The following is a 25,890-nucleotide window of genomic DNA, read 5'->3' as shown; positions in this document are numbered from 1 at the left end:
TAGGAAGAAATGTGGGAAATAGAGTGCAGGGCAAGAAGAAGAGAGAGGGGTAAATTAATGAAGAGTGGGCTGGTGAGGGAGGAAGAGATGGAGAGTACAGAGAGGCATATGACAAAGAGGGGGAAGGGATAAAAGAGGAGTGACATACAAAGAGAAAGCGAGATGAGAGAGACAGAGAAGTGATGTTTGAGACATGAAGGCATGTAGAGAGCCAGAGTGAGAGAGAGAGATTTAATAGGGTGAGAAAGTAAAGAAATAGGGGAGAGAGAAAAACCTAAAACTAAAGGATTTGGATGTAATTTGAGGGACTTTCCGTCTTTCTGTTCTCACAGAGACAGAGATACACCCCGGTCTAGTTGTAAAACAGTCAATATGAAGGCGTCTCTGCATGTGTACAGCTGTCCGAGCTGTGACTAACAGGCATGTTAATGCATCTCATCACAAGCGTGTCTCGCGTGCATCACATCACGCACACTGAAAAGTACACAACCATACACATGTAAACACACATACACAGACGCAGCATTAAAGGTTGAGAGTAGCAGGAAAGATACATTAATTAAATGTGCATTAAGTGATTTTTGGCTGCTTGGGGGCAATAGAAACAAGCTGTGAACATTGACATATCATCAACTTAGCAAACAAGTTAGTTGCTTTTTTACACATCAAGCATTTACGGAGACAAATCTAAGCCCAATATTCACTCTCTTTTTTAGCTCTGTTTTGGTCTCAACCAAGTCAAATATCTGGCTCTTCAGCTGCTAAGTGCTCCACTGTGTTCACCAGCTAGTCGCTAACTGTGTCTGCCTGCTGTTTGGCGCTGAGCAGGAAGTGTACAGAATGTTTTTAGAGCTTTTTCACTGAAAACAGCTGCCTGCTGCGGCTGGAGACAAGGTTTATGAGGGCAGTGAGAGTGAACCCTAAAACCCAAACAATAAGCTGAAACACCTTTCACATCACATGTAGTCATTTGATCCGTCGTTAATATAAAAATATTGATTATTGCAGCTTTAAGGAAATGCAGAGTAAATGAAGTCTTTATTGATATTGCAGACAGAAACAACCATGACAGGAAAGGGAGGGCTAATAATACTAATAATACTAAATCCATTAACAATATATCAACTGATATTTCTTTCTTTCTTTTTTTTAGATAAATAATACGATGAAGAAATATTTCTGGGAAATTTTGTTGTTATAGTTGGTGAATATAAAGAAAGTAAAATTTGAATGATGATCTTTGCTTAAAATTGAATTATTACATGTAACTTAAATTAAACTTGAATTAAGAAGAACTAGTTTTATTGTTGCTGCTCCGCAACTTCTCCTTTGCACATTTGCTACCAGGACTGGCGACTGATATTGACCCTGGCTGTGATGCTCCTGTATATGTGTAATCGTTCTTGATTTAGTATCACAGTTGTAAAAGGTGAAGACAAAGAGTCAAAGGGTCAAGTGGACGGGGTCATAGTGAAGATGGTGAGCTTTTAGCCAGTGAACCCTACATGAGTTATGCCCTCTCTAATGGAGGACGAGAGATAATTGGTTCATTTCATCACAGCTGAGCGAGTGGGTAAAGGTTAGTGACTTGATGGGTTAGACCCTCATCTACAGTTACCAACAGACATCTACAAAACCTGAGAGAGAAGAGGAGGAAGGCACAAACTATAGCATATAACACTGAGGTTTCTATTCGTCAGCCATAAACATTTTACTCGCAGACATGTCGGCAAACTGCTGCAAGTTTGTTCGTTGTTTTTTGTTTGTCTGCACGCAACAGCTCTGTGCAACAAGATGTCTGAACGCCTACAGCGCGCCCCTCTGCCACTCTCAACAGACTTCCAACACAGATGTTACAGCAAAACACACACACACACACACACACACACACACACACACACACACACACACAGGGTGGTGGCTGGCTGTGAGACTAAGCTGACATATTAACCACCCAGTATTGTAAAGGCTGTGGTTTCTATTCTTAGACAAGTTGATTTTGCTGGAATGAATGAACGACCTTTATGCTGAAATAGAAAGACATTATCATCATTATTATTATCTCGCGTCCCAGTGTGTGTGTGTGGACTGTATGCAAGACAGAAAGACTGGGATTGTCGCAGCAGCATGTGTGTGTGCCTGACATGAATACACGCCGAGCTGCTTTCACCTGTCAGGTCCTGCCAGATCAGATCTCTTCTTCTTCTTCTTCTTCTTCTTCTTCTTCTTCTTCTTCTTCTTCTTCTTCTTCTTCTTCTTCTTCTTCTTCTTCTTCTTTTTCTTCTTCTTCTTCTTCTTCCCCTCCCACAGGCCGGGTTCCCCACCCGTTTTGTCCCGTGCTCTCTTGTTTCCATGGTGATGGATGACATAGATGAGATTGGGGGTCTGGTTAGAAGAAGAGCCATATAAACTCTGTATTCTCATCATGTGGATTTTCGTCATGTTGCATCACAATTAGCTTCTTCATGCTAAAAATGGAAAGACGCAATGTTGGCATCTTTTTTTATCTGAGTGTGAACACATTAGCTTCCTTTTTACTCTGACCAAGAGACCTTTAACATCCAGTAGGTGTCATTACCAGCTTGACAACTGAAACTCAAGTATTACGTCTACCTCAGAATAAAGAGGGTTGACAGAAATGTACCAGAAGTATTAGGATGTGTTTTATTTTTGCATTTGCCCTTGAGCATACACAATGACAAGTAACACCAGCATAATACACGATGCAGAGACAACTTTTTATCAGACTTATTCATTCTAAATTCATAAGAACATCTACGTAATGAGACTTTATGAACTTTAACGCTTTAAAGAGTTCAGGTGTTTTCTTAGGATTATTGGTGGGAAATGTAGGAAACTGATGTGGAAATAGATGTCGCAGGCTGACGTTAAAGTGGGTACGCACAAAAACAAGCACATTACGATATTTCACAACCCATTTTACACCAAAACTCACATTACATAACTTAACAAATTTAAAGGGGTGACATGTGACAGTCTGTATGTCTTGTTGTCTTCCAGGTGTTGTACTTGCAGCAGGCTGAGGTTACCAGGGAGCGGGTGTACGCTATGCACCAGTCCAGCATCGATGGGGTGGAGGACATGTCAGCACTGGCTGAGCTGCACGAGGCCGCCATCATGCACAACCTGTACCAGCGCTACCAGAAGGATAACATCTATGTAAGTGCATTCACACAAACACGTGTGTTTGTACGTATGTGTGAGAGTGTGTATGTATGTGGCAAAGTGTGTGTGTATATTATGTTTATGTCTTTATGTGCCTCCCTTTCTCCTTTTCCAATAATCTTTGCATGCAAGAGACTTTTAGTGGGAAACACAAATCATCTTAACAGACCCATCTGCTGTAAGTGGAATAGATGGAGAGAGGCGATTTGAATCCTGGTTGATTTGGCCACAGCAGTGGTCAACACTACAGCAAACACTCGTTGAGCAGCTACTTGGTCAGAAATACAACAGAGGAGCTGGTGTACCTTTTCACAGTGCAACCAAACAAACTGCAGGTTTTAATAATATAGTCTGTCAATAATAATTGCAACTGTGATCTGATTTCATGCTACACACTTTTCAAAACAACGGCAGGACACAGTAAAGTTTGTTGCCGTGTTGAGGAGTTGGAGGTCTGCAGCCTGTCCATTGACGAAAAACCCAGAAAATGACAGTTGCCTTGTTTCATAGACACTTTCTGATGAACAGTTTAGGTCAGCGCAAACCACGGTGACAAATACATTGTGTTTCCTATGACTTCTTCACAATAAAAGCCACCCCGTGTTTTGCCAGTTGAACTCTTTTAATGTGAAGCAGCAGCAGTAGGAAATGTCCCCTTTGAAAAGACAATAATCTCTGTTTGTGGTTATAATATGGATATTGAGATGAATTGATTATGATAAAGGCCAAAAACTAGTACATTTTGATCACGTTTATGGTGACTTGAAAGTCTGAACACCTGAAAGATTACCGGACAACGGACCAATAACAGCCTCCCTAGGTGTGACCTAATCTAGATGATGAAATATTGTCCATACACGGATTTCCCTTAAACTGATCATAAGAATTCACCCTGTGTGGGTCAGCTTTCTGTGCCACTGTGTGTTCATGCATTTACGTGTATATGTGTCCTGCGGCACAGTTTTGTGTAGTACACAAAATGCACCGACAGGGTAATGTGACACGATGAACGGCATGCTGACCTGTCGTTTTTCAGTGCAGAAGGATAGAAAGCAAGGTGACTGTTTCAGTACAAACAGTTCGAAATGGAAATCCATCATCTCACTGATTCAGCCTCAGCTTTCTAATAAGAATCTGTTTATTTGTCACTCTTTACTCCCGCTGTCAGACCTCCACCCTGCTGTGTCCCCTTATCCTCCAGTCCAGATTAATATCAACACAAGGCTGCTTTAAATGCACTCCATGTGTTCCTGAGAGCTAGTTGTTTGCACATGTGTGCCAGTGTTTTTGCGTGTTTATATCTGCATACTTGAAACAAACCTGACAACGGAAGAAAAGGAAAGAAGCAAATAAAGAAAAAGAATAAAGATACCAAAGGCTCAGACTTGATACAGAGACAGAACCAGATATGTTACTTCTCTTCAGACTAACATCGGCAGCATCCTGGCAGCCGTCAACCCCTACAAGCAGATCCCAGGTATGTATGACCCAGAGAGGGTGGACCTGTACTCCAAGCACCATCTAGGGGAGCTCCCTCCGCACATCTTTGCCGTGGCCAATGAGTGCTACCGCTGCATCTGGAAACGCCACGACAGTCAGTGTGTCCTCATCAGGTGAGTACTTGGCACCATTGCAAAGACAGGTAGAAAATGACAATGACATGATAATTATACCCAATAAAAATCAAGGTGAAGGTTGAAGGAAGTAGCATTTCCACATTTCAGACGTATTGATTTCAGTGGGTGTTTGGGGAGAGAGACTGAGCAAAGATCAAGTTCAATCCTAAATAATACCTTTTGTCAGATGAAGAAGGACTAGAGGATGAAATAGAGGTTGCATCTGCCTTGGTGGTGAATGGCATTCCTCCAACAATAAGAAAGCCCCCCACTGGATGAAGCTGGCTAACTGCCTCAATCTGGTTGTAGGGTCAGGCTTTGTCTCGCTCTGTATCCTGATTGAGATAGACTGGGAGCTAATGCAATACCTGTGACGCTATCAAACCTCAATATCAATTAAACAACCAGACCAATTTGAGATATGGGAATGTCACAGAAGGTTGCAGTGTATTTAATTGAATTGGGGTGTGTGTGTGTGTTCTCCAGTGGTGAATCAGGGGCAGGGAAGACGGAGAGCACCAAACTGTTGCTTCAGTTCCTGTCGATGATGAGCCAGAACTCAGCTGGGACTCCTCCATCAGAGAAAAGTACACGAGTGGAGCAGGCCATCGTACAGAGCAGGTACAGACGAGCGAAATGAAGAAGACACACTTTCCTGTTCCTTTACTTTTACTGCAAGAGTCTGAGTCTGAGTCTAAAATCAATCGAAAGAAGTCTAGGTCACGTTTTAAGTTTTCTAATAGAAAATAACACAGACTTTCCAGGAGTTAGCAATATCTATATATATATATGGTACTGATATAGTACCAAAGTGCCAACGAGACGGCCCACTGTGGGAGAGCTAAGTAATCAGTGTTTGTAATGGGCCCTGATGGATGTGTGTAATCATGTTAATATGAAGCAGAGAGAAGAGCTCGCTTCCGTCAGTTTCCCAAAGACAAATAAAGGTCAATAAAACATTGTTTCTTTTGGAGAAACATATAATGAATGGCCTCTGCAGCACATGGTGGGTGTACTGTATTCTACACTGCATGCACAGATCAGTGCACACAAAACAAAAAGCTCTAACTGCAGGTTTTTACTCTCTGTGCAGTCCGATCATGGAAGCGTTTGGTAATGCAAAGACTGTCTACAACAACAACTCCAGTCGCTTTGGGAAATTCATCCAACTTCATTTCTCCGAGGGCGGCAACATCCAGGGAGGCTGCGTCATTGACTGTATCCTTATATTTACATACAAAATAAGTGGATTTATATTAAATGTATCAGAATTTATATTTATATGCTTTTATTATTATCTTATTGAATAAGAATGTGTGCAAAAGGAGTATATTTATGATGAACTCTGGTTTGTTTCTTTGACTATCTTCCTTTCAGATTTACTGGAAAAGGTGAACAAGTCCGCGTCTGCAGCCAGTTTATATCAAGCTAAAGCTCATTAGGAGTGATTTGTCAGTTTTGCATTGTGAGTCATAATGAAATATTAATGGTGGCTTTGCTGCATTGATTTTTGCTGTAGAACCGAGTGGTACGACAAAACCCTGGAGAACGAAACTACCACATCTTCTACGCTCTGCTGGCGGGAGCTAACAAGGAGCACAAAAGTGAGGAAAAGCAGAAAAAAAAATTCAAATATCAATAGCGTCTTTTAAATAAAACACAAGATTATTCCACAAACTCTTTGGGGTTTTTGGTTTGATGTGTCTGTTTGAAACAGTTTTCACAAAATGGCTGATACAAAAAGATCAATAGGAAATACACTTTAACCAGCAGATCATGTTATAATCAACTGAAGCACGTTTGTGTAATTTAACTGACATCATGTATTTCCTCTATCAGGCCTCTACTTCCTGGAGGACCCTCCCGAATCCTTCCACTACCTCAGCCAATCAGGATGTCTGAAGGACAAGAGCCTGAATGACAAAGAACTGTTTAACAGTGTTATGGTCAGTGTGGCTTCATTAACTCTGTTTGTCTTTTCACATTTCCAGTCTTTGTCAAGTAGATTGTAGTTTTACAAACATTTTCTAGGGACAGAAATATCACTACAAGTAATCTGAGCTGACTTTCCAGGTTTACACTAGACACTAGCTGTCTATACACATTAATTAACTAGTTGGATGCTGACCTTCTAACTTTCTAATAACTGACTGAAAAATACCCTGTATGTTTTTACCTCTGCTAGGTAGGTTGTTTTTCCTTTTGTTAGTCTATTTGCCCGCAGGGTTTGAACAGATTCCCATAAAACTCATGAGCACAAAGGCATACTGAAAATAACTTGTGATCCGAATCAAAACTAACACATAGAGAGACCTAATTTCAAACCCTGAGGGGATGTTTGTGTTTATTGTGTTATTATACTGAAATTATGTCCCTAGGTTTAATAGTTTGCTCTTCTTTGGAGTTCTGTCTTGTGAAAAAGAGGGAAACCTTGCTTTGCATCTTGAGGTTGAAAGGATTTCTGCCTGGAGAGCAGCTCCACCTCAGAGAAATGTTGAAATTCAAAACACCATTTATCAAACCTCTGTATGGCTGAACCTTTGCCTGCAAAGACATTTTTAAAAAGGTGTTATAAGCACCTCGTCTGTTGGTTGCACCTAATCTCTTTTCCTGTGCTTTTCGCTGTGCAGGAGGCGCTGAAGGTGTTAGAGTTCACAGAGGAGGAGATCAGAGACATGTTTAAGCTGCTGTCAGGAGTCTTACAGCTGGGAAACATCGAGTTCATGACTGCAGGAGGAGCCCAGATCACCACCAAGCAAGGTCAGTTCACGGCTCATGTGAAGCGAGTTAGGAAAAGTAAAAGTTAGATAGTTGCAGAAGTGTAACTTATCTTTGTCCGTCTCTCAGTGGCCAGTAATGCCAGCGAGCTGCTGGGCCTGGATGCCTTCCAGCTGTCTGAAGTCCTGACTCAGCGATCCATAATCCTCAGAGGAGAGGAAATCTGCTCCCCGCTCACTATAGAGCAGGTCAGCACACACACATGTACACACACATTTATTCTCCCCCTCTTGATCGATATCTGCCTCCTTCCGACACACTCACACACCCACCCTAACACTCCCTCGGGTTTCCTTCTCATCGCTACAGGCCGTGGATTCCCGGGACTCTGTTGCCATGGCGTTGTACTCCCAGTGTTTCTCCTGGATCATCCTCAAGATCAATCAGAAGGTCAAAGGGAAGGAAAACTTTAAATCCATCGGCATCCTTGACATCTTTGGATTTGAGAACTTTGAGGTCAGAACTGTTTTTCTTGAAGCAGTTTTTTCTTCGTACCAGCAGCGCAGATCTGTTTATAAGATATTTGTCTTTGCCTCCAGGTGAATCGGTTTGAGCAGTTCAACATCAACTACGCCAACGAGAAACTTCAGGAGTACTTCAACAAGCATATCTTCTCCCTGGAGCAGCTAGAGTACAACAGGTGCACTTCAACATACAGCATATCTATACAAACCTCTGTTAACAAACACTAACATGTTACTAGTTAGTTAGTTTGTTAGTGAGTTAATTAGAAAATACAACTAAAATACAACTTTAAGGGATCAAATAAAAACTTTAGATCCCAACAATAATCTATATATAATACAATTCTGTCACCACATGAACAAAATTACTAAACAAAAAGGTCACGTTTTACAAAACGTGCTTACGAACAGAATAAACAATAAAATGCTAAAGTAAGTAGATTACAAGAAGAATTTAAGTGTAACACAGAATACAACAATAAAAACGTAAACCGTCTAAATGATTCTAAGACATATAAGATATTCAGGTTGTGTCGGTCTGAGAATCTTTTTTAACCAGTGTTTTGTTCAGTGTGTACAGGTTGTGTAAGTTCAATAAGTTTCACATGTTTAACTGTTTGGGTTAACTCTCCACAGGGAAGGTGTCCAGTGGGACGCCATAGACTGGATGGACAATGCAGAGTGTCTCGACCTCATAGAGAAGGTAGGAAATCAAGTGTGTTTAGAGTTGTAATAATGTCAGAGTGTGCATCAAATGTTTTCCAAATCTTTCAACTTGATATTTTCTGTGCGTCTTTTGTTGACAGCCATGTTCACTTTAACGATTTACTTCAGCACCAAACTTAACAGACTTTTCTCCATCAGAGTGAATTTAAACAAAAGCTGCTTCTTTGTCAGTTAAGAGCTGTGTTGGACGCTTGCCTCAGATGCTGTCTGGAAATGGACCTAAAAAGTCTTAAATATGAAAGTGGTGCTGATTTCATCAAGCTGATGCAATAGCTGACTCAACATGATGTTTTTCCCCCCCTCTCTCTTAGAAACTGGGCTTGTTGGCGCTTGTGAATGAAGAGAGTCGATTCCCCAAAGGAACAGACTTCACTCTGCTGGAGAAGTTGCACAGCAGACACTCTGTGGGTTATTTACACTCGCTAACTGCATGCATTATTCAAAAAAAAAGGTGCTGTGCTGGTATTAAGTGTACATTATATTTTATTTTTTGTGCTATGTTCCTGTTTTCTGCAGACAAACCCTTACTATGTGAAGCCCAGACTTGCTGACCATCAGTTCGGCATCAAACATTACGCTGGGGAGGTGAGTTACACATAACTGAGCCACTTCATGTCAACATGCTGTGTCACAGTGTTAGTGTGTGAATTTACAATGAACCTGTCTGTCTTGATCAGGTCCTGTATGATGTTAGAGGGATCCTGGAGAAGAACAGAGACACCTTCAGAGACGACATCCTCAACATGCTCAAGGACAGCAGGCAGGACATTCAGATACACTAAATTAATAGTTTATTAATGAGTCCTGAGATTGTATTAAGTTATTCAAAGAAAGCATCCTTAAGTTTGCTCAGTTTTTTGAGCTGATATAAATCTTTGATGCGAATTGATTCGACTTATTTTAAAGGCCCGTATCAAACTGTCGTTGTTAGGTGAAAACCATAATCTGGAACATATAGTCAACTTTTCAGGGACTGAAAAGATTTATAAATGTGTTTCTGACAGTATCTGATGGGCTTTGAAAAAAAGTGACAAAAACCAAACAGGACTGAGGACTGCTATAATTGCACTAATATTTCCACTGTCATAGCTTATGTAGGTGTGTAATCCGTTGTGTTTCTGCTGCCTCTCAGACTGGACTTCATCTATGACTTGTTTGAGAAGGTCGGCAGCAGGAACAATGAGGAGAAGATGGGAACGGCCAGACGCAAACCTACCGTGAGCTCCCAGTTCAGGGTGAGTGATGAAAGCAGTTTAAGACTTTAAGACTCACAACATAACAAAGGGTGTAAAAGTCAGCGCCACAGGTAGCTGAGAGGCTAGTTATGGATAAAAGAAGGTGCTCTGTTTTAAAAATGTCAGAAATTAATGAAAATGCTCAACATATTTTCCCAGAGCCAGAGGTGAGATCACTCCAAAACCCAAAGATATTCACTTTATAGTGACATAAAACAAAAGAGAGAGAAAAGCAGCAAATCCTCACATTTTAAGAAACCGAAAACAGTGAATATTTGCATTTTTCCTTTATAAATAAGATTTCTGCCGCTCAACTAATAGTAATTGTTATAAACCCGACTGAGACATAAGCACTAAAGATTAACTCTATTAACTATTTTTCAAGTGTCTTCCCTTCGTATATGTAACGATTATTGAAGGAGTTACTATGGTCATTTTGTTCACTGCCACTGTTTTATCTTCTTTCTCTGTCTCCTCAGGACTCCCTCCACGCTCTCATGGCCACTCTGAGTGTATCCAACCCTTTCTTCATCCGCTGCATTAAGCCCAACATGAAAAAGGTCTCACACCTCTGTCAGTTCTCAAATTCACATGAATACTGTCTCAGAGCCCGATTGACAATCACCCTAATGAAGTATCAGTTTAATGTTGAATAATCTTTGTTATTTTACTCGCAGAATCCAAATGTGTTTGACCCAGAGGTCGTCCTGAACCAGCTGAGATATTCTGGGATGTTGGAGACCGTGAAGATCCGTCGGGCCGGGTTCCCCGTCCGCAGAACTTTCAAAGATTTCTTCTCTCGGTGAGGTTTTACCCTTTGAAATATTATTGCTGAGATCTCACTTTTTTTTCCTTTTTTTTTTTTTTTGTCGCTCACTCTTTTTTTTCTGCCTGCCAGATATAAGATCATTCTGAAAGAGAAAGTATCACCAGCGGCAGCAGCAGACGATAAGAAGAGAAGCACAGATCTTCTTACCAAATATGACAAGACCAAGAAAGAGTGGCAGTTTGGCAAGACCAAGGTAAGATTCAGCGGTGGAAGAAGTATTCAGATCCTTCTTAAGTTAAAGTACTAATACCACACTGTGAAGACACTCCACTACAAGTATGTGAGTATTATCAGCTGAATTTACTTAAAGTAAAAGTATTCATTCTGCTGAAAAATAGGTATTAAAAATTGTAATCTGAAAAGTAACTAAAACTGTCAAATGTACAAATGTAGCGAAGTAAAAAGTACAATATTTGTCTCTGAGATGTGGTGGGGTAGAAGTATAGAATTGCAAAAACCTAGTACCTCAAAGTACCTCAAATTTGTACTGAAGTGCAGTACTTGAGTAAATGTGCTTAGTTACATTCCACCACTAGTATGATTTAGTAGTTTTTGGCAACACCCCTTTCAGACTCTAAAGCTATCGTGACAGATTCATCACCACGAATAACAATACATTATTAACATTAACCGCCATTTAATAGGTTTTGTATACATTACATTAGACGCCTTCCTGGTAACTCCTCCCCTTTTCTTCTGCAGGTGTTTATGAAAGAGTCTCTGGAGCAGCGTTTAGAGAAAGACAGGGATGAAGTCCGACGCCAAGCTGCCATGATAATTCGAGCACACCTTCTCACTTTCTCTGCCAAGTAAGACCCTCCTATTAGGGACTGATATTTTAGGCATTCACGTATAAGGTTATATATCTGTAACGGCTATAAATGGTATTGTGTGCTACTTCTTATTCACTGTGTTTTATGTGTTTTTCCATTTTGTCCACAGGAAGCACTTCAAGCGTGTACGTGTCAGCGTCGTCACCCTCCAGAAACACTTCAGAAAGCACATCCAACGCAGACGGTTCGTGAAGCAGCGTAAGGCGGCGCTGGTGCTGCAGAGGCACAGGCGAGGTCAGGTGGCGCGTACTCGAGTTCGAAAACTCAGAGAGGAGAAGAAGAGGAAAGAGGATGAACAGAAGAAGAAAGAGGAGGGAGAGAAGAAGACGCCGGGCGTTGGGGAGAGTGAGGAAGTGGATGAAAGAGATGAGAAGAAGGATAAATCATCAGAGGAAAACGCTGCTTCTTCAGTGCGTCAAGTTTAGATTTTTTCATGTCTTACTGGGGATGTTGCAGCTCATTCTCCTCCTTTTAATTTACAGAAGTAAGGAAATGTTTGTAAAGTGACACGTTTAGCTTTAAGATGTCTCTTCTCTCCTCTCTTCCCCTCTAGGACGAGGCCCGGCAGATGGAGGAGATCCTGCAGCTGGAGCGAGAGATCGAGCGCTTGCAGAAGAAGAGAGAGGATGAGGTGTCCCAGCTGTGCGAGTCCTCCAAACAGGAGCTGCAGCTGCGCCGGGACGCTGAACTTAAACGGATGAAGAAAGAGGCGTCTCGCAAGGCCACGGAGCTCATCGACCTCCTGAACTTCGGAGGCGTGGATCCTTCACTGGGAGCAGCCGCATCCAAGCCGGCTGCAGAGGTGAAAGCTCCTAAAGCTGCAAGTGCCGCCAGAGGTGCGTCCAAAGAAGAGGAGGTGGACGAGGGGTTTCATGCTGAGGAGGAGTGCATCCCTCTCCCTGACTTCCCTCCTCCTGCTGAAACAGACACTCCTTTGGATCAGGAGATATTTGCTCACCTCCCTCCTCCCCCGCCTGCTTTTGCAGAGGGGACGGTGCCTCCTGCGCCACCCCCTTTGCATGCAGATGGTGTGCCTGTTGCTGGAATTCCTCCCCCTCCTCCTCTCCCTCCACCTGGAGATGGCTCTGCTGTCCCTCCACCACCTCCCCCAGGAGAGGGGGAGAAGAAAGAGGGAGCCAATGCAGAGCCGGAGAGGAAGGTGAGCATGGTGGAGAGCCTGGCCGACGGGGAGGAGCCGATCTACAGCATGCCGGCAGACACAGAGTCAGACTACGACCAGGAGGAGGAGGAGGGCTCCGTTACCGCCGGAGACGACAGCTCTGTCTCGGGGAGCAACCGCGGGAGCGCTGCCGTGGCGGACGAGGAGCACCTGAGGAAGTCCACCTGCACCAACGCCAGCATCGAGTCCTACAGAGGCAGCTCCGACTCTGTGAGGACACACACTCACACGCATCCTCACACGCGTGCACGCAGATATGTATGAGCAGCTAAGCAGTGAAAATTTACATTTCTGAAATTTTACTCAGGATTGTTAGTGATAATGTTGTGTTACTTATAACAGTTGTCTTGGTCATTTGTTATTATATAAAGAAATAATTCATGTTATTGTATTGTATGATGTTGCAGTATGCCGACAGTGACGATGAACATGATGGCATGATGGACACTGATGAAGAGGTGACAAATGGCAGAGTGACCGTGTTTAATGGAAATGGACCACCATATTTCCACGGCTACCTCTACATGAAGGGTGGGTACATATTATATTTTTGTCTAAAGGTGGCTGTCTCATTTTGAAGTGAAATCATCTCCACCTTTTGAATTTCGCATGTCATGTATTTTTATTCTCTGCTCCTCCTTCAGCCGGTCTGATGATCCCGTGGAGGAGGCGTTGGTGTGTGCTGAAGGACGAAACCTTCATGTGGTTCCGGTCCAAACAAGAGTCTCTCAAGTCTGGCTGGCTCTACAAGAAGGGAGGAGGCCTCTCCACTCTCTCACGGAGGTTGTTGTAGTTGTTACTGAGTGTAGCCTGCATGCTACTTAAATGAAACTCTGTCCCGCTCCTACAAACCTTCAAAATCCACATTTAGTGTATATTCATTCAACTAAAAACACTACTTTTCTTCTTAACTCTTTAAAAACCGATGTAATGTTTGGCTGGTTGATGCATGGTGGCTTGATTGTTAGAAGGACTGTCTTATACTTTGAAGACAGCGTGTGAATGATCATCTGTCTTGGATGAATAAGCCCCTGTGTCCTGCTGAGGTGTTCATATGTATGTCTAACCCAGTGTTTTGAACCCTCTGCAGTGCTGGAAGACTACAGTGTCCTACTCAAGCTGACAAGCTGATATTTATTTTCAATTCATAGTTAATTGTCTAATTTAAAAGAGTAAGAAGCTGATCATTTAAAATATATTTAGAGTAAAAAAGAGGACATTGTTTGATGCTTGTTTGGTTTTGTACACATTACACAATGTTAATATTCACAAAACAAAAAAAGAAGAAAAACCAAACAAAAGGCGCAAATTCAGTCCAACAGAGGACCTGAACATGCAGAAACAAAATAATTCATAAAATTTAAACATGAAAAAAGTGAATAGAACTTATTTCCATGCAGGTCCTTGAAGTTGTCTTTATGAATTAAAAAGGCAAACGAGATGAAAATTATTGAACATTTTAAAATAAAGTAAGCGGATTACTATTACTCTACAATCAAAGAGATTATTCAGAAACTTATGTTCAGTAAAAAAGCTTTTAAATCGTACTTACATAGATTTTGTGTTTATTTACTTCCACCCTTGTATACATGTAAGTATGTCAGAGGAATTATATACAAAGAAGCTAATTCACTTTGTATTCCAGATAGAAATTCAATTTCTAGACCAATATTACAGAGTCACATAGACCTCTTCATAATGTCTAGAGTGGGTTGTCTTGGCCTCTATTTTCATTGTGTCTCATTCGACCTCAGAAACTGGAAGATGCGCTGGTTTGTACTGAGGGACAGCAAGCTGATGTACTACGACAACGACAGCGAGGAGAAGCTGAAGGGAACCATCGACATCCGAGCTGCCAAGTAAGATTTATACAAAGCCAAAAAACACACAATCGCTTATTCACTGTTTCTCTGCTTTCCAGCTGCATCTCTCAGACATGTGTGCTGTTTGTGTTTTTACAGGGAGATCGTAGATAATCATGAGAAGGAGAACGCTCTGAACATTGTGACAGATGAGAGGACCTATCAGGTGTTTGCTGAGTCACCAGAGGATGCAAGGTGAGGTGGAGACTTCTATAAAACAAGTAATCTGAGTAGATTCATATATTCTAACTTCTCACTGTCTTTCTGTGCAGCGGGTGGTTTAATGTGCTCAGTAAGGTGCGTGTGTGCACTCCCGAGCAGCTGCTGGAGATGTCCCATGAACAGGCCAACCCGAAGAACGCTGTGGTCAGTCTCTAAAAACAAGATCACTTTTTTTGTCTTTAAGTTCGTCCTCTGTCACACTCAGTAGATTGTATGGCTTTTACTGTACGATGTGCAGTTTTATTTCCATCCAAAGTTCATAGCCTGATCCTAAAAATGGCACCCTAACGTTAAATTCACTTTGTGTTGAGTTTCATCACTTTGTAATCGCTAGTAGTGCACCTTTAATTCATGTTTTCCTCCTACTTTCGTCCTTCAGGGAACTCTTGACGTGGGGCTGATTGACTCTGTTTGTGCTTCAGATAATCCTGATCGGTAAGTTGGATCAGTTATCAAGAAGAACGGAAATGCTGATTCACTTTCCATGTTCTTTGTTCATGTTTCATGTCAAACTGATTGAAATTTACAGCAGAAGATAATGAGCTTTGGTTCAGTTCCTCCAAATGAAAGAGAGATGATTTCTGATGTTCTCCAAACACACATGGACAAACTCCTTTGTAGAAAATGCAATCTATCCACTGGGTGTAGTGTCAATAGACCATGATGCAATGCGGCTATAGCTTGCCTTTCAAAATTAAACTTTTTAGAAGCTACATTTGAACATATGACACACACATGTTGTCTCTCTCTTACATGGAAAACTCAATATGCCTTTAAGTATCTGGAGGTGGATGTTCTTCATTTAAAAGTTCATAATTTGACCTTTGCAGACCCAACTCCTTTGTCATCATTACGGCCAACCGTGTGATCCACTGCAACAGTGACACACCGGAGGAGATGCACCACTGGATCAGTCTGCTGCAGAAACCCAAAGGAGACGCCAGGATAGACGGGCAGGAGTTCCTTGTCAGGGGTGAGAACGGATGTTTTGGGGATAAACCTTCACATGCACGTCTCTATTGAAAGATTTCAAGTATTACTTTCTCAAGTATTTAAAATCTCATGTTGCGAGATATTTTGATAAAAATGTGTGATCCATGTTATATCTCAAAATGAGAAATTGTGGCCACCCGCTGTAATAAAACATTACATCCTTCCCCTCCCCTCGCTCTTCCTGCCTCGTCATCTTTCAGGTTGGCTCCAAAAGGAGATGAAGACGAATGCTAAGAGCACCTCCCTGAAGCTGAAGAAGCGCTGGTTTGTTTTGACCCACAACTCTCTGGATTACTACAAGAGCTCGGAGCGAAACTCCTCCAAGATGGGAACTCTGGTCCTTAACTCCCTTTGCTCCATCATTCAGCCGGATGAACGGGTGCACAGGGAGACAGGTGAGGAGAGAGAAGCGAAGGGAAAAGGCAGAAAGGCAAATTTAATAAGGGATTAGACGTAGGAGGTTAGGGAATAGATGTAAAGAGAGGAGTCTTCATTAAACTAAATAAAGGTGAATAATGATACATCTGTTATAAGCATCCCCTTAGTGGTAATATTTTTTATTTCATTTTCAGGTAATAGATGTTGTAATCAATGTTTTCACAGGTTACTGGAACATCATCGTGTACGGGAGGAAGCATTCCTACCGCCTCTACACCAAGATGCTGAACGAGGCCATGAGGTGGACAGCTGCTATACAGGGAGTCATAGACAGCAAGACTCCCATAGAAACTCCAACTCTGCAGCTCATCAGAGACATCAAGGTGAAACACGTTCCCAGTTAAATCTTCTTTCTCAACTTCATCAACATCAACTCACTCCAAAGTTGAATTTTATCTCTTTGTGTCCTCTCAGGAGAACAGCGTGAACCCAGACATTGTCGAGCAAATGTACAGGAGGAACCCCATCCTCAGATACACTCAGCATCCTCTGCACTCCCCTCTACTGCCGCTCCCTTATGGAGAGGTCACCAGCCGTGAGTGAAACTCAAACTCAGCAGCCCACACATTAAAAACAACCAGTATCCACACTTGTGGTCTTGAGCACTTAAGTGCGCATTCATGCACAGAAAGTTAGTCGGCAATTGTGTCCCATGTCTGAAATATGCCGACACACAGTACATTTAACCCACACTTAATGCACACTTTTCCTAATACTGCTTTTGAAGCGGTATTCATAGTGTATCCCACAATTCACCATGATTTAGTGCGCCTCACGCGCCCAGTTGTTGGCAGTAATGCGCCTTCATGCTGGTTTTTTGACCGACAATAATCAGCAGACATGAAAACGTTTATGATTCAGCGTGAGCGTTATTATTAATCTCCAAACACTACAAAGTCATGGCAGAACCTCCGCAGATGTTATCAGGTGATATTAACAGTCTGTTCGTCTTAATGGGACTGATGGGAATAATATAGCATATCTGACTCTGTCAAGATAAATATAAAATATCACATTCAAAGATTTTTTAGAAAAATGTTCCATTCATTCCATTCCAACAGAAACCGTTCAAAATAATATCAAGTTGTGTCTCTTTTATATAGAGTAGACCCACACGCTTCTGCATAACTTGACTTAAATCCTCTGATTGTAATTGTAATACTGAATGGTTGATACTACTTGTGTTAGATGCTCTAACAAATTATCGGAGCTGGATTGTGCCATGTACAGTGTCTGTATTTGTGTGAGGGACGGCATGTCTTTATTAACCAAGTGTTTCCCCGTGAGCTGTGATAAACTTCCACACATAAATACAGCAAGTGTTAGTATTGGGACAGGTCCTCTTTCTTCTTCTTCTTCCTTTCTTCTTGACTCTTTTTCTTCTTTCACAACTTGTGTGCATTGAAAAGCCTCCATACATGTTACTGCCCTCTGCAGGTCAAAACCACATTTTTCACTTCAGCTGTAGCTTGTGCGCTCTTAAAAAGCCAGCTGTGTTACAGTTCATCGTTCACCTCCCAATAGATAACAGATATATATAATAGATAACTCACTGAGAGGATGAAATGTCATCTCACAGTAGTTTGAATAATATTTTACTTTGTTTGATGCCTTGTCATGCCCCAATAATCCAGACTCCCACACTGACACAGATCAAGTGGCTGAATATCAGTTCTACCATATTTGTTTTTATATTACTCTGAACCTCTCACATCAGCATCATCCTTGCTTTGTCATAGCTGTCATCTTTAGTATCATCAATAAACTACATGTTGTTTTTTTTCTTTCGTACTGAACATTTCTCTGTCTTTCTTCACCTTTTTCTTTTCTTTGAATCTTCATCTTTGTGCAGTACAAAGGCAGCAGGGCTATGCCAGTCTGCAGGACGAGGCGGTGCGAGTTTTCAACTCACTGCAGGAGATGGAGACGCTGGCAGACACGGTGCCCATCATTCAGGGCATCCTGCAGACCTGCCAGGACCTGCGACCTCTCAGGGATGAGGTATTTCATTTGTCAAGAAAAGTCTACTTTAGAAACAGAGTTGAAATTAGAATTACTGTGAGCTTTGAGTAAACTTAAATTGTTAGAAAAAAGCTAAACAGCAAAAAGGAGATTTCAGCAGCACATTCACATGCTAGAAACCATGACAAAAGAACATGTAGTAAAAGTGACACTGTAGTAATGATAATATAAGTATTACAAGTATTCCTGGAATGTTCTCTGTCCTAGTATTACCTATGAAGTTGTGTCTCAGTGCTTTTTCCACCATAACATATAAGAACATGATGTTTCTGCAGTGGTCTGACATGTTTGTTTGCCATCAAATGCTGATTAAAATTTCTGATTTCTTAAATCCCCTCCATATTTTTGTTTTTCAGGTGTATTGTCAGGTGATCAAGCAGACCAATCATGTGCCTCAGCCTAACAGCCCAGCCAATCGGGCACACTGGCATCTGCTCACCTGCATGAGCTGCACCTTCCTACCCAGTCGAGCCATTCTCAGATACCTCCGCTTCCATCTCAAGAGGTGTGTGTGTGTATGTGTGTGTGTGTGTGTGTGTGTGTGTGTGTGTGTGTGTGTGTGTGTGTGTGTGTCGGTGTGTTTGTGTGTGTATGCATTATGGATTGTGCTTTTTATATATATATGGAAATAAATGTGTAATAAATGTGTGATGTGATATGATTCAGGGTACGTGAGCGCTTTCCCGGCACAGATATCGAGCGCTACGCCAGTTTCATCGGGGAATCCCTGAAGAAGACCAAGACTCGTGAGTTTGTTCCCTCTCAGGAGGAGATCGCCGCCCTGCTGGTGAGACAGGAGATGAGCACCACCGTCTACTGCCACGGGGGAGGCTCCTGCAAGATCTCCATCAATTCACACACCACAGCTGGAGAGGTGCACATCAAAACACACACACACACACACACTGACACATGATCCTCTCAGTCTAATTTTAAGACGCAGGACAAGAGCTCATGGTTGAATTCCGATATGCTGTAACAAACTGGTCGGTGTCTTTATGTTGCTGCTGCAGGTCGTGGAGAAGCTGATCAGAGGTTTGGCCATGGAGGAGAGTAAGAACCTGTTTTCTCTGTTTGAACACAACGCCTTCACAGACCGAGCTCTGGAGAGCAGAGTGATTGTGGCAGATGTTCTGGCCAAGTTTGAAAGGTATCTCCAGTTCTATGAACAAGTATGCAACTGTTTTAGTGCAGGATTCATCTGTAATAATTACATCTGCACATATTTCAATTGTTTGATGGTCTTCATTGTCATATCTGTCTAAATACAGGTTTATATAAGTGTCCATCTGACTAATTATACTGTTGTTTTAATCTGTGTGTGGTAACTCATCCTGGGTCTGCTTTATCTATTTTTTTCCCAGACTGGCAGGCAGCGAAGAAGAGGAGGAGGAAGGAGAATGGAAACTCTACTTCAAGCTCTACTGCTTTTTGGATGTGGAGAGCATGCCAAAAGAAGGAGTGGAGTTTGCTTTCATGTTTGAGCAGGTGAGCTTCACTGTGCAGTGTCGGCATAAGATTTAGGCACGATTAATGCTTTGAATCTTATTCCAGACCACAATAAAAACAACTTGGATAATCATCAATTACTAATCACTAATTACTTTCTCAAAAATTTAAATGAGATTACTCATTTCTCTTTAACAAAAGTAATTACATTGTAATTCAATTTACTTTTGAGTTACTTTATACAACCATATTTCTATCAAAATACAATGTGGATCAACACAAAGAAAATTGTGTATTATTAAGAAAACAGATCCATCGAGTTCGCTGTTGTTATAATGGCTCAGGAAGACAGCGAGCGTGGAAAAGCAAAAGCATGACACGAAGACAGTCAGAGAAAGGTAAAAGTTCACGTTTACTGAGGTCAGAACCAGGTAGACAGTCAAATGTATTCAGATGGGGGTCAGGTAGTGGTTAGGCAGGCAAAAACAAGGCTGGAAAGCTTAACAGATGCAAACTAGTGTAAACAAATCTGACAGGGAAGCCGGTGTAGAGAACTGAGATCATTTGGTAATATTCTTATCCTTCTATGAAATAAAATAGACATAATAAAAATCCATCCATCTGTAGCAGTACAAACTCTCCACTGCTGTTCTTAAATATACTTTTTGTTCTTAAATGTTTCTGTCCTTATAGCAATTGTCTGTCTTTTCCACAGCCACAAATGTACATACATTGAAACGGTGATGTTGTATTTTGTGAGAAAAGAAATGTGATGACATTAAATTGTTTCTCCAACCCCAGATTTGCTCTGACTGTCACTTTCTTGTTCTGTTTCTCTCTCAGGCCCATGAATCTCTGATAAGTGGTCACTTCCCAGCCTCAGAGGAGACTTTGCAGCACCTGGCCGCTTTACGGCTCCAGTATCTCCACGGTGACGGGGCAGGTCGGGCTGGGTGGAGCCTTGGAAGCGTTTATCCAATCGGACGTCTCCGCAATCGCGTCCTCCACTCCACCAAGCCAGGCGTGGGGGCAACAGGTGGAGCTGGAGGAGCTGGAGGAGGAGGACCCGGAGATGGGAAGGGCACGGTAGGAGGACAGGGAGGCATCCTGCCCGGAGTGGAGAAACGAAAGACCCCGAGCTTCCTGGATGGCACCCTGAGGAGAAGCTTCAAGACTGGTTCACTGAAGAAGCAGAAGGTCAGTGGTGGAAGTCAAGTTTTATCATAAGTACTTTTTAAAATTACAATGTATAGTTATGATGTAATATTGGGAGTAATAAAATGCAGACTTGCACAAGGATTACGCAATTCAGGTTACAAGAGTTTACGCATTTATTTTCATATGGTATGGAAATGAATGGAAACCAATAGCTGCTTGTAACTTACAAAATACATCAAACAATTTAAACTGTATTGTAAGCATGTATTGCAGCACTGATTTGCATGGATCTCTGCATTCTGCTGAATCAGTCTGGTTTACTAAATGACAGATGGACCTCCCAACAAACTGGATTGCTGTCTGACTGACTGACTGACTGATAGTTTGACAGAGTATTCTTCACTGACTGGCTGACCTGTGTTGTTGCAGGTGGAGGAGGAGCAGATGGAGATGTGGGTGAAGGAGGAGACGTCCGCCACACGGACCAGTGTTCTGGAGAAGTGGACCCGACTGCAGGGCACGCCTCAGCATCAGGCCATGCTTAAATACATGAGCATTATCAAGGAATGGCCCGGATATGGATCCACTCTGTTTGACGTGGAGGTGAGAAAATAACAGAGGATTTCAGAGATTTGTGCAAATACCTGACGATTAACCTCTTTTCCCGACTCTCTTCTCTTTCGTCTTCTGTCTCTGTAGTGTAAAGAGGGTGGTTTCCCTCATGATCTGTGGCTGAGTGTGAGTGCTGACAACGTGTCGGTGTATAAACGAGGTGAGCCTAAGCCACTGGAGACCTTCCAGTACGAACACATCACCTTCTTTGGGGCTTCACAGCCCTGCACCTACAAGGTCATCGTGGATGAGAGAGAGATGTTCTTTGAGACGCCACTGGTGAGAACTCATTATTTATTTACTTTTAATTTCTTTTTTTCTTCACCCCTTTTAGGGCTGCAACTATGGATTATTTTCATTATCAGTGAATTGAATTAAATTAGGATTCACCTGATGGAGATATGACTGGAAATGTTGCCTATTTAAATAAAATTAATAAGTTGGTGGTTGTGATTGAGAGGGAAGGAACGTTGTTATTCTCGTTTGTTTTGTCTCATCTTCCTGTTAATGATTATACCTGTTTAAATTTGAGGTATTTTACATATTGCTTGGCCATATCCATTTTATTTTATTACTATACGTTTTTTATCTTGTTTACTTAAAGGGGCACACCACTGATTTTGCAAATTAAATAACACTTATGATGTTTGGGTGCATTATGGGAAGTGTAGGATCCAGGGTTTTTGGAGCATGACTCATACTGGGGACTAAAGCTGCCAGCATGCTTCTCATTAGAAGTGGTCGTCCCCTCACACCTTTGTGTAAATCTGCCTCTTGTGAGCCCCCCAACTTTATGGAAAAGCAATACTAAATCGCCTTTTCTCTCTCTTTAGGTTGGGGAGATCACCAAGATCATGAGGGCCTACATAAACATGATGGTGAAGAAACGCTGCAGTATCATGTCAGTGACCAGTGTCACCAGTTCCTGGGTCAGGTGATTGCCACCAACCAGTCAGAGCCCTCGGGTTCACCCAGTGGCAACAGAGGCCTCAGCCCCCTGCATCGTTGGTTGGTTGGTTTTGATGGAGGCAGTCGCACCAACCACCTAATCCTCAAGGTTGAATCAAGAGTGGTGGATGAGCGTCTAGGATCGAACAGGGAAAAGCAAGTTAGAAGTGGGCACCGAAGCCAAACGCACACTCTACTGGCCTGGGTTTCACTTGGGATGGGGGATTAGGGATCTATTTAGAAATGAGCATGACAAAGAAAAACAACCTGCATTTTGGGACAGTCCTTTCAAATACAAACCCCTCTCCTCCAGTTGTAGTCCTGCATGTAGATGTTCAAGCACACTCCAAACTTCTCGCCGTTTTCCTTTCCGGACAAAACTCAAAACTAACAAGCACAACTCAGCCGCCCAGTCCCAGTCTGTCCCAGGCGGCTCCCTCCCTCCCCACAATGCACTGCCAGACAGAAGAAAGCCACACTTTCTAAGTTCCATCTGTTTCTTTCTCACTCCTCTAATTTCAGAGTCTCTCTCTTTCTCTTCATGTGTCCCCTTTCCTGTTGCATCTTTGTTTGGTATTAAGTTATGATGCTGAATTCTTGTTCTTGCTTGCTTTCTCTCTGTTGTTCTCTCTCTGTCGTTGATCTGTAACATCAGCTGTTATTACATCTGTTTGTGACTGAGAAAAAGGACTCGATGATTGATGATTCTTCTTCAGGGCAACTAAATGGGAAAAATGAGCTCCCGGCCCTAACATAGTGTTCACTTGCTCACTCGTCAGTGCCACCGTGTGGCCACAAGAAGAAAACACAGCCAAAGAAAGTGGCTCAAAGTATTTCCGAACAATATCAAACAGATATTCTTGAGAAGGAAGAGTAGAGGTTTTGCTTTGGACGCTCTCTGGTCATGTTTAGCTTGACATGGAGAGTCTGTGCATGGTTAACAGCCTCACTTGGCCTTTACAAGGAGAAAAATATCAACCAGAATAGTATAAGACAAAACATTTCCCTATCTATGTCTACATATAACACACACTGCATATATCTACTGTATATTCACATACATGTACACTTAATCTGAACCGACATGTATCGTTTTGTACTGTATATCACACATTATAAGAGTTATTATTGAATTTCCAGTGGCCACTGCACTGTACAGTATATAGATGCCATATTAATGCAATGTGACACCTCTCATGTAAAATACATGCAAGTGAATGGTGTTAATAATGACCACTGTATGTCTGAATATGATGCCAACACTGTACATCATTCACTGGCTGTGCCATTAATGTGACTCACAGAAATAAGAATTAAATAGTAAAAACACAGACCATAAATGAGACTGGCTGCTATGGCGGCCATGTTTTCATAGTGTTTTGATAGATGATTGATCATTGTTGTTGTCTGTGGGACTCACTCTGCAGCATTAATTGGAGCCATAAAATACTGTATATCCTTGTCTGCTCATGCTATTCTCATTTTCTTTTCTTTACCAAGATCAGTGACTTGAACAATAATGCATAAGAGCTCCAGTTTGTCTGTGTTTCCAACCTGTCTATGAACATGTGAGTTTTATTACTGATACTACTATTATTACTGTATGCCCCCTGCTATCTTAACCACCCTGAGGTGCTGTCTGGAATGCTGTGTGTATGTGTGTGCGTGTGTGTGTGTGTGTGTGAGTGTATTTATGGTGTAATCCAAAAAAGTTGGAAAAGAGAAGGGAGATGAGAAAAGAGAAGTGTATTCCTTGGAAATAAGACGTATTTACATGACTAACCTTTGCGAAGAATGGTGCTGTGATCGTGAGTTAAAGGGAAAAGCATGGGATTTAAAGGGAGGGTTGTGGGTTATTTATTTCTTACTGAACTGTATGTAATTGTAAGGCGTGTTTGGGAGGATATTGTATTAAAGATATAATGGATTTTTTCTGTCTCAGTGTAAGAGGAGCAGATAAGACACTGTGAGGACATGGGCTCAGAGATGGTTTAACTGTGCATTGGGAATGCTGGCACTGCTTTGTGTGTGTGTGTGTGTGTGTGTGTGCGTTTTGGACTGGAAATGAAGTCACTGTAATGTCAATATCACTTGACTCTGTGGCACTGCAGGTAGATGGCAGCGTCCCTCCTGTACAACACCTCTAGAGTACTCAAATGTTTCCCCACATCAAATATCCAGGGGGAATACTTAGATAACACGGAAAAATACTGTCTAACGTCAAAACACAGTCCGATTCATTTAATTCGATTCAGCTAACTAGTTTCTGTGTCAATAATAATTTCAATATTTCCCCTAGTTTGCTGTCATGCCAGATATTTAAGTGAAGTTGAACTTCTTAAGGTGAAATTGTCTGTTGTCTATCTGTGGTGCCACGTACAGGGCCTAAGCCAAGATTTTAGAAATACTGAGGTCATGAGTTCAATGACACCAGAAATTTCATTATAATTTGGATTTGTTTCTTCTTTCTTTCCCCAACATGGTCTAAAACCTCCCCCACATTACCAGGAATATAACTTTGGTGAGGAAATAATAAATAAATAAATAAATAGATACTTTATTTGTCTGCAAGGATTCAAATTTAAATATATATTTAGTCTAAAAATACTGGAATCAGCCTATTAAAGTTTCCAAGTATATGTTTTCCATTTACTTTCTTTGCTAAAACGCCCCAAATTCCTAGAAAAAAATACCAAGGACGTGACCTCAGTGTCTTCAATGGTGGCTACAGCCCTGGCTGCATACACACAGCCCACTGGGATCCTGCCTGTAGAGTTAGAATAAGCAGAACTCACTCACAGGTTCCACTTTGTACTTTTGGTTATTTTAGTTTTGGCTAAAATGAGAGGAGAACCAGAGAAAGTAAACCATAATAAGCCATAATTAACGAGGAACCTGGAGCTGTCTGTTCTAGTTATTCTATATCTACGGTTCTGTCTGTCACTGATATTACACTGAGTAGGAAGAAGTTGCCCCATAGTTGCTGAAATGCGATCAGTGTGTTTGCTAAAGAGAAACAATGAATTGGAAGTTAGATGTTGACGTATCTGATCGCAAATCTGTTTCCAAGGGCAACTTCATCACAAAGGGTCCTGTTATCAGCCGCAGGCGGCCAGAGTGGGGCCCATTCTTATCTTATGTTATGCTTATTATCATCATTACATAGCCTAGTAAAACATATTGTGCTTGTAAAAAAAAAAGAGAAAGAGAGAGATATGTGTGTTGTTCTTTTTTTATTTGTAACTGGCTTTACAAAATTATGCTTTAATAAATTATTGGAATTATTGTCCTCTATTTTATGTTGTCTTGGTGAATTTATTTTGACACACTGGCCTACAA

General features: G+C 41.7%; 1 protein-coding gene across 1 annotated transcript; it reads left to right on the top strand.

The window, feature by feature from the left end:
- Positions 1-3,069: 3,069 nt before the first annotated feature.
- On the top strand, positions 3,070-22,541 carry myo10l1 (myosin X, like 1). The gene is made up of 41 exons (XM_070919784.1): positions 3,070-3,180; positions 4,612-4,799; positions 5,289-5,423; positions 5,896-6,020; positions 6,180-6,193; positions 6,322-6,406; positions 6,642-6,748; positions 7,433-7,562; positions 7,650-7,768; positions 7,890-8,036; positions 8,120-8,220; positions 8,681-8,747; positions 9,082-9,174; positions 9,287-9,355; positions 9,448-9,530; positions 9,903-10,005; positions 10,485-10,565; positions 10,683-10,807; positions 10,904-11,027; positions 11,537-11,643; positions 11,777-12,068; positions 12,221-13,057; positions 13,255-13,378; positions 13,492-13,633; positions 14,602-14,706; positions 14,809-14,904; positions 14,982-15,075; positions 15,311-15,366; positions 15,762-15,904; positions 16,125-16,319; positions 16,528-16,685; positions 16,777-16,897; positions 18,215-18,363; positions 18,741-18,889; positions 19,051-19,258; positions 19,398-19,534; positions 19,749-19,872; positions 20,677-21,030; positions 21,421-21,594; positions 21,691-21,882; positions 22,437-22,541. The coding sequence occupies exons 1-41, from the start codon at positions 3,070-3,072 to the stop codon at positions 22,539-22,541; spliced, it is 6,069 nt and encodes a 2,022-aa protein (XP_070775885.1).
- The last annotated feature ends 3,349 nt before the right edge of the window (positions 22,542-25,890 follow it).

Source organism: Enoplosus armatus, chromosome 15 (assembly GCF_043641665.1).
Source record: "Enoplosus armatus isolate fEnoArm2 chromosome 15, fEnoArm2.hap1, whole genome shotgun sequence".
In the NCBI taxonomy this organism is placed as follows: domain Eukaryota; kingdom Metazoa; phylum Chordata; class Actinopteri; order Centrarchiformes; family Enoplosidae; genus Enoplosus; species Enoplosus armatus.
The sequence above is the reverse complement of the archived record's forward strand: the minus strand, read 5'-3'. Positions and strand labels throughout refer to the sequence as shown.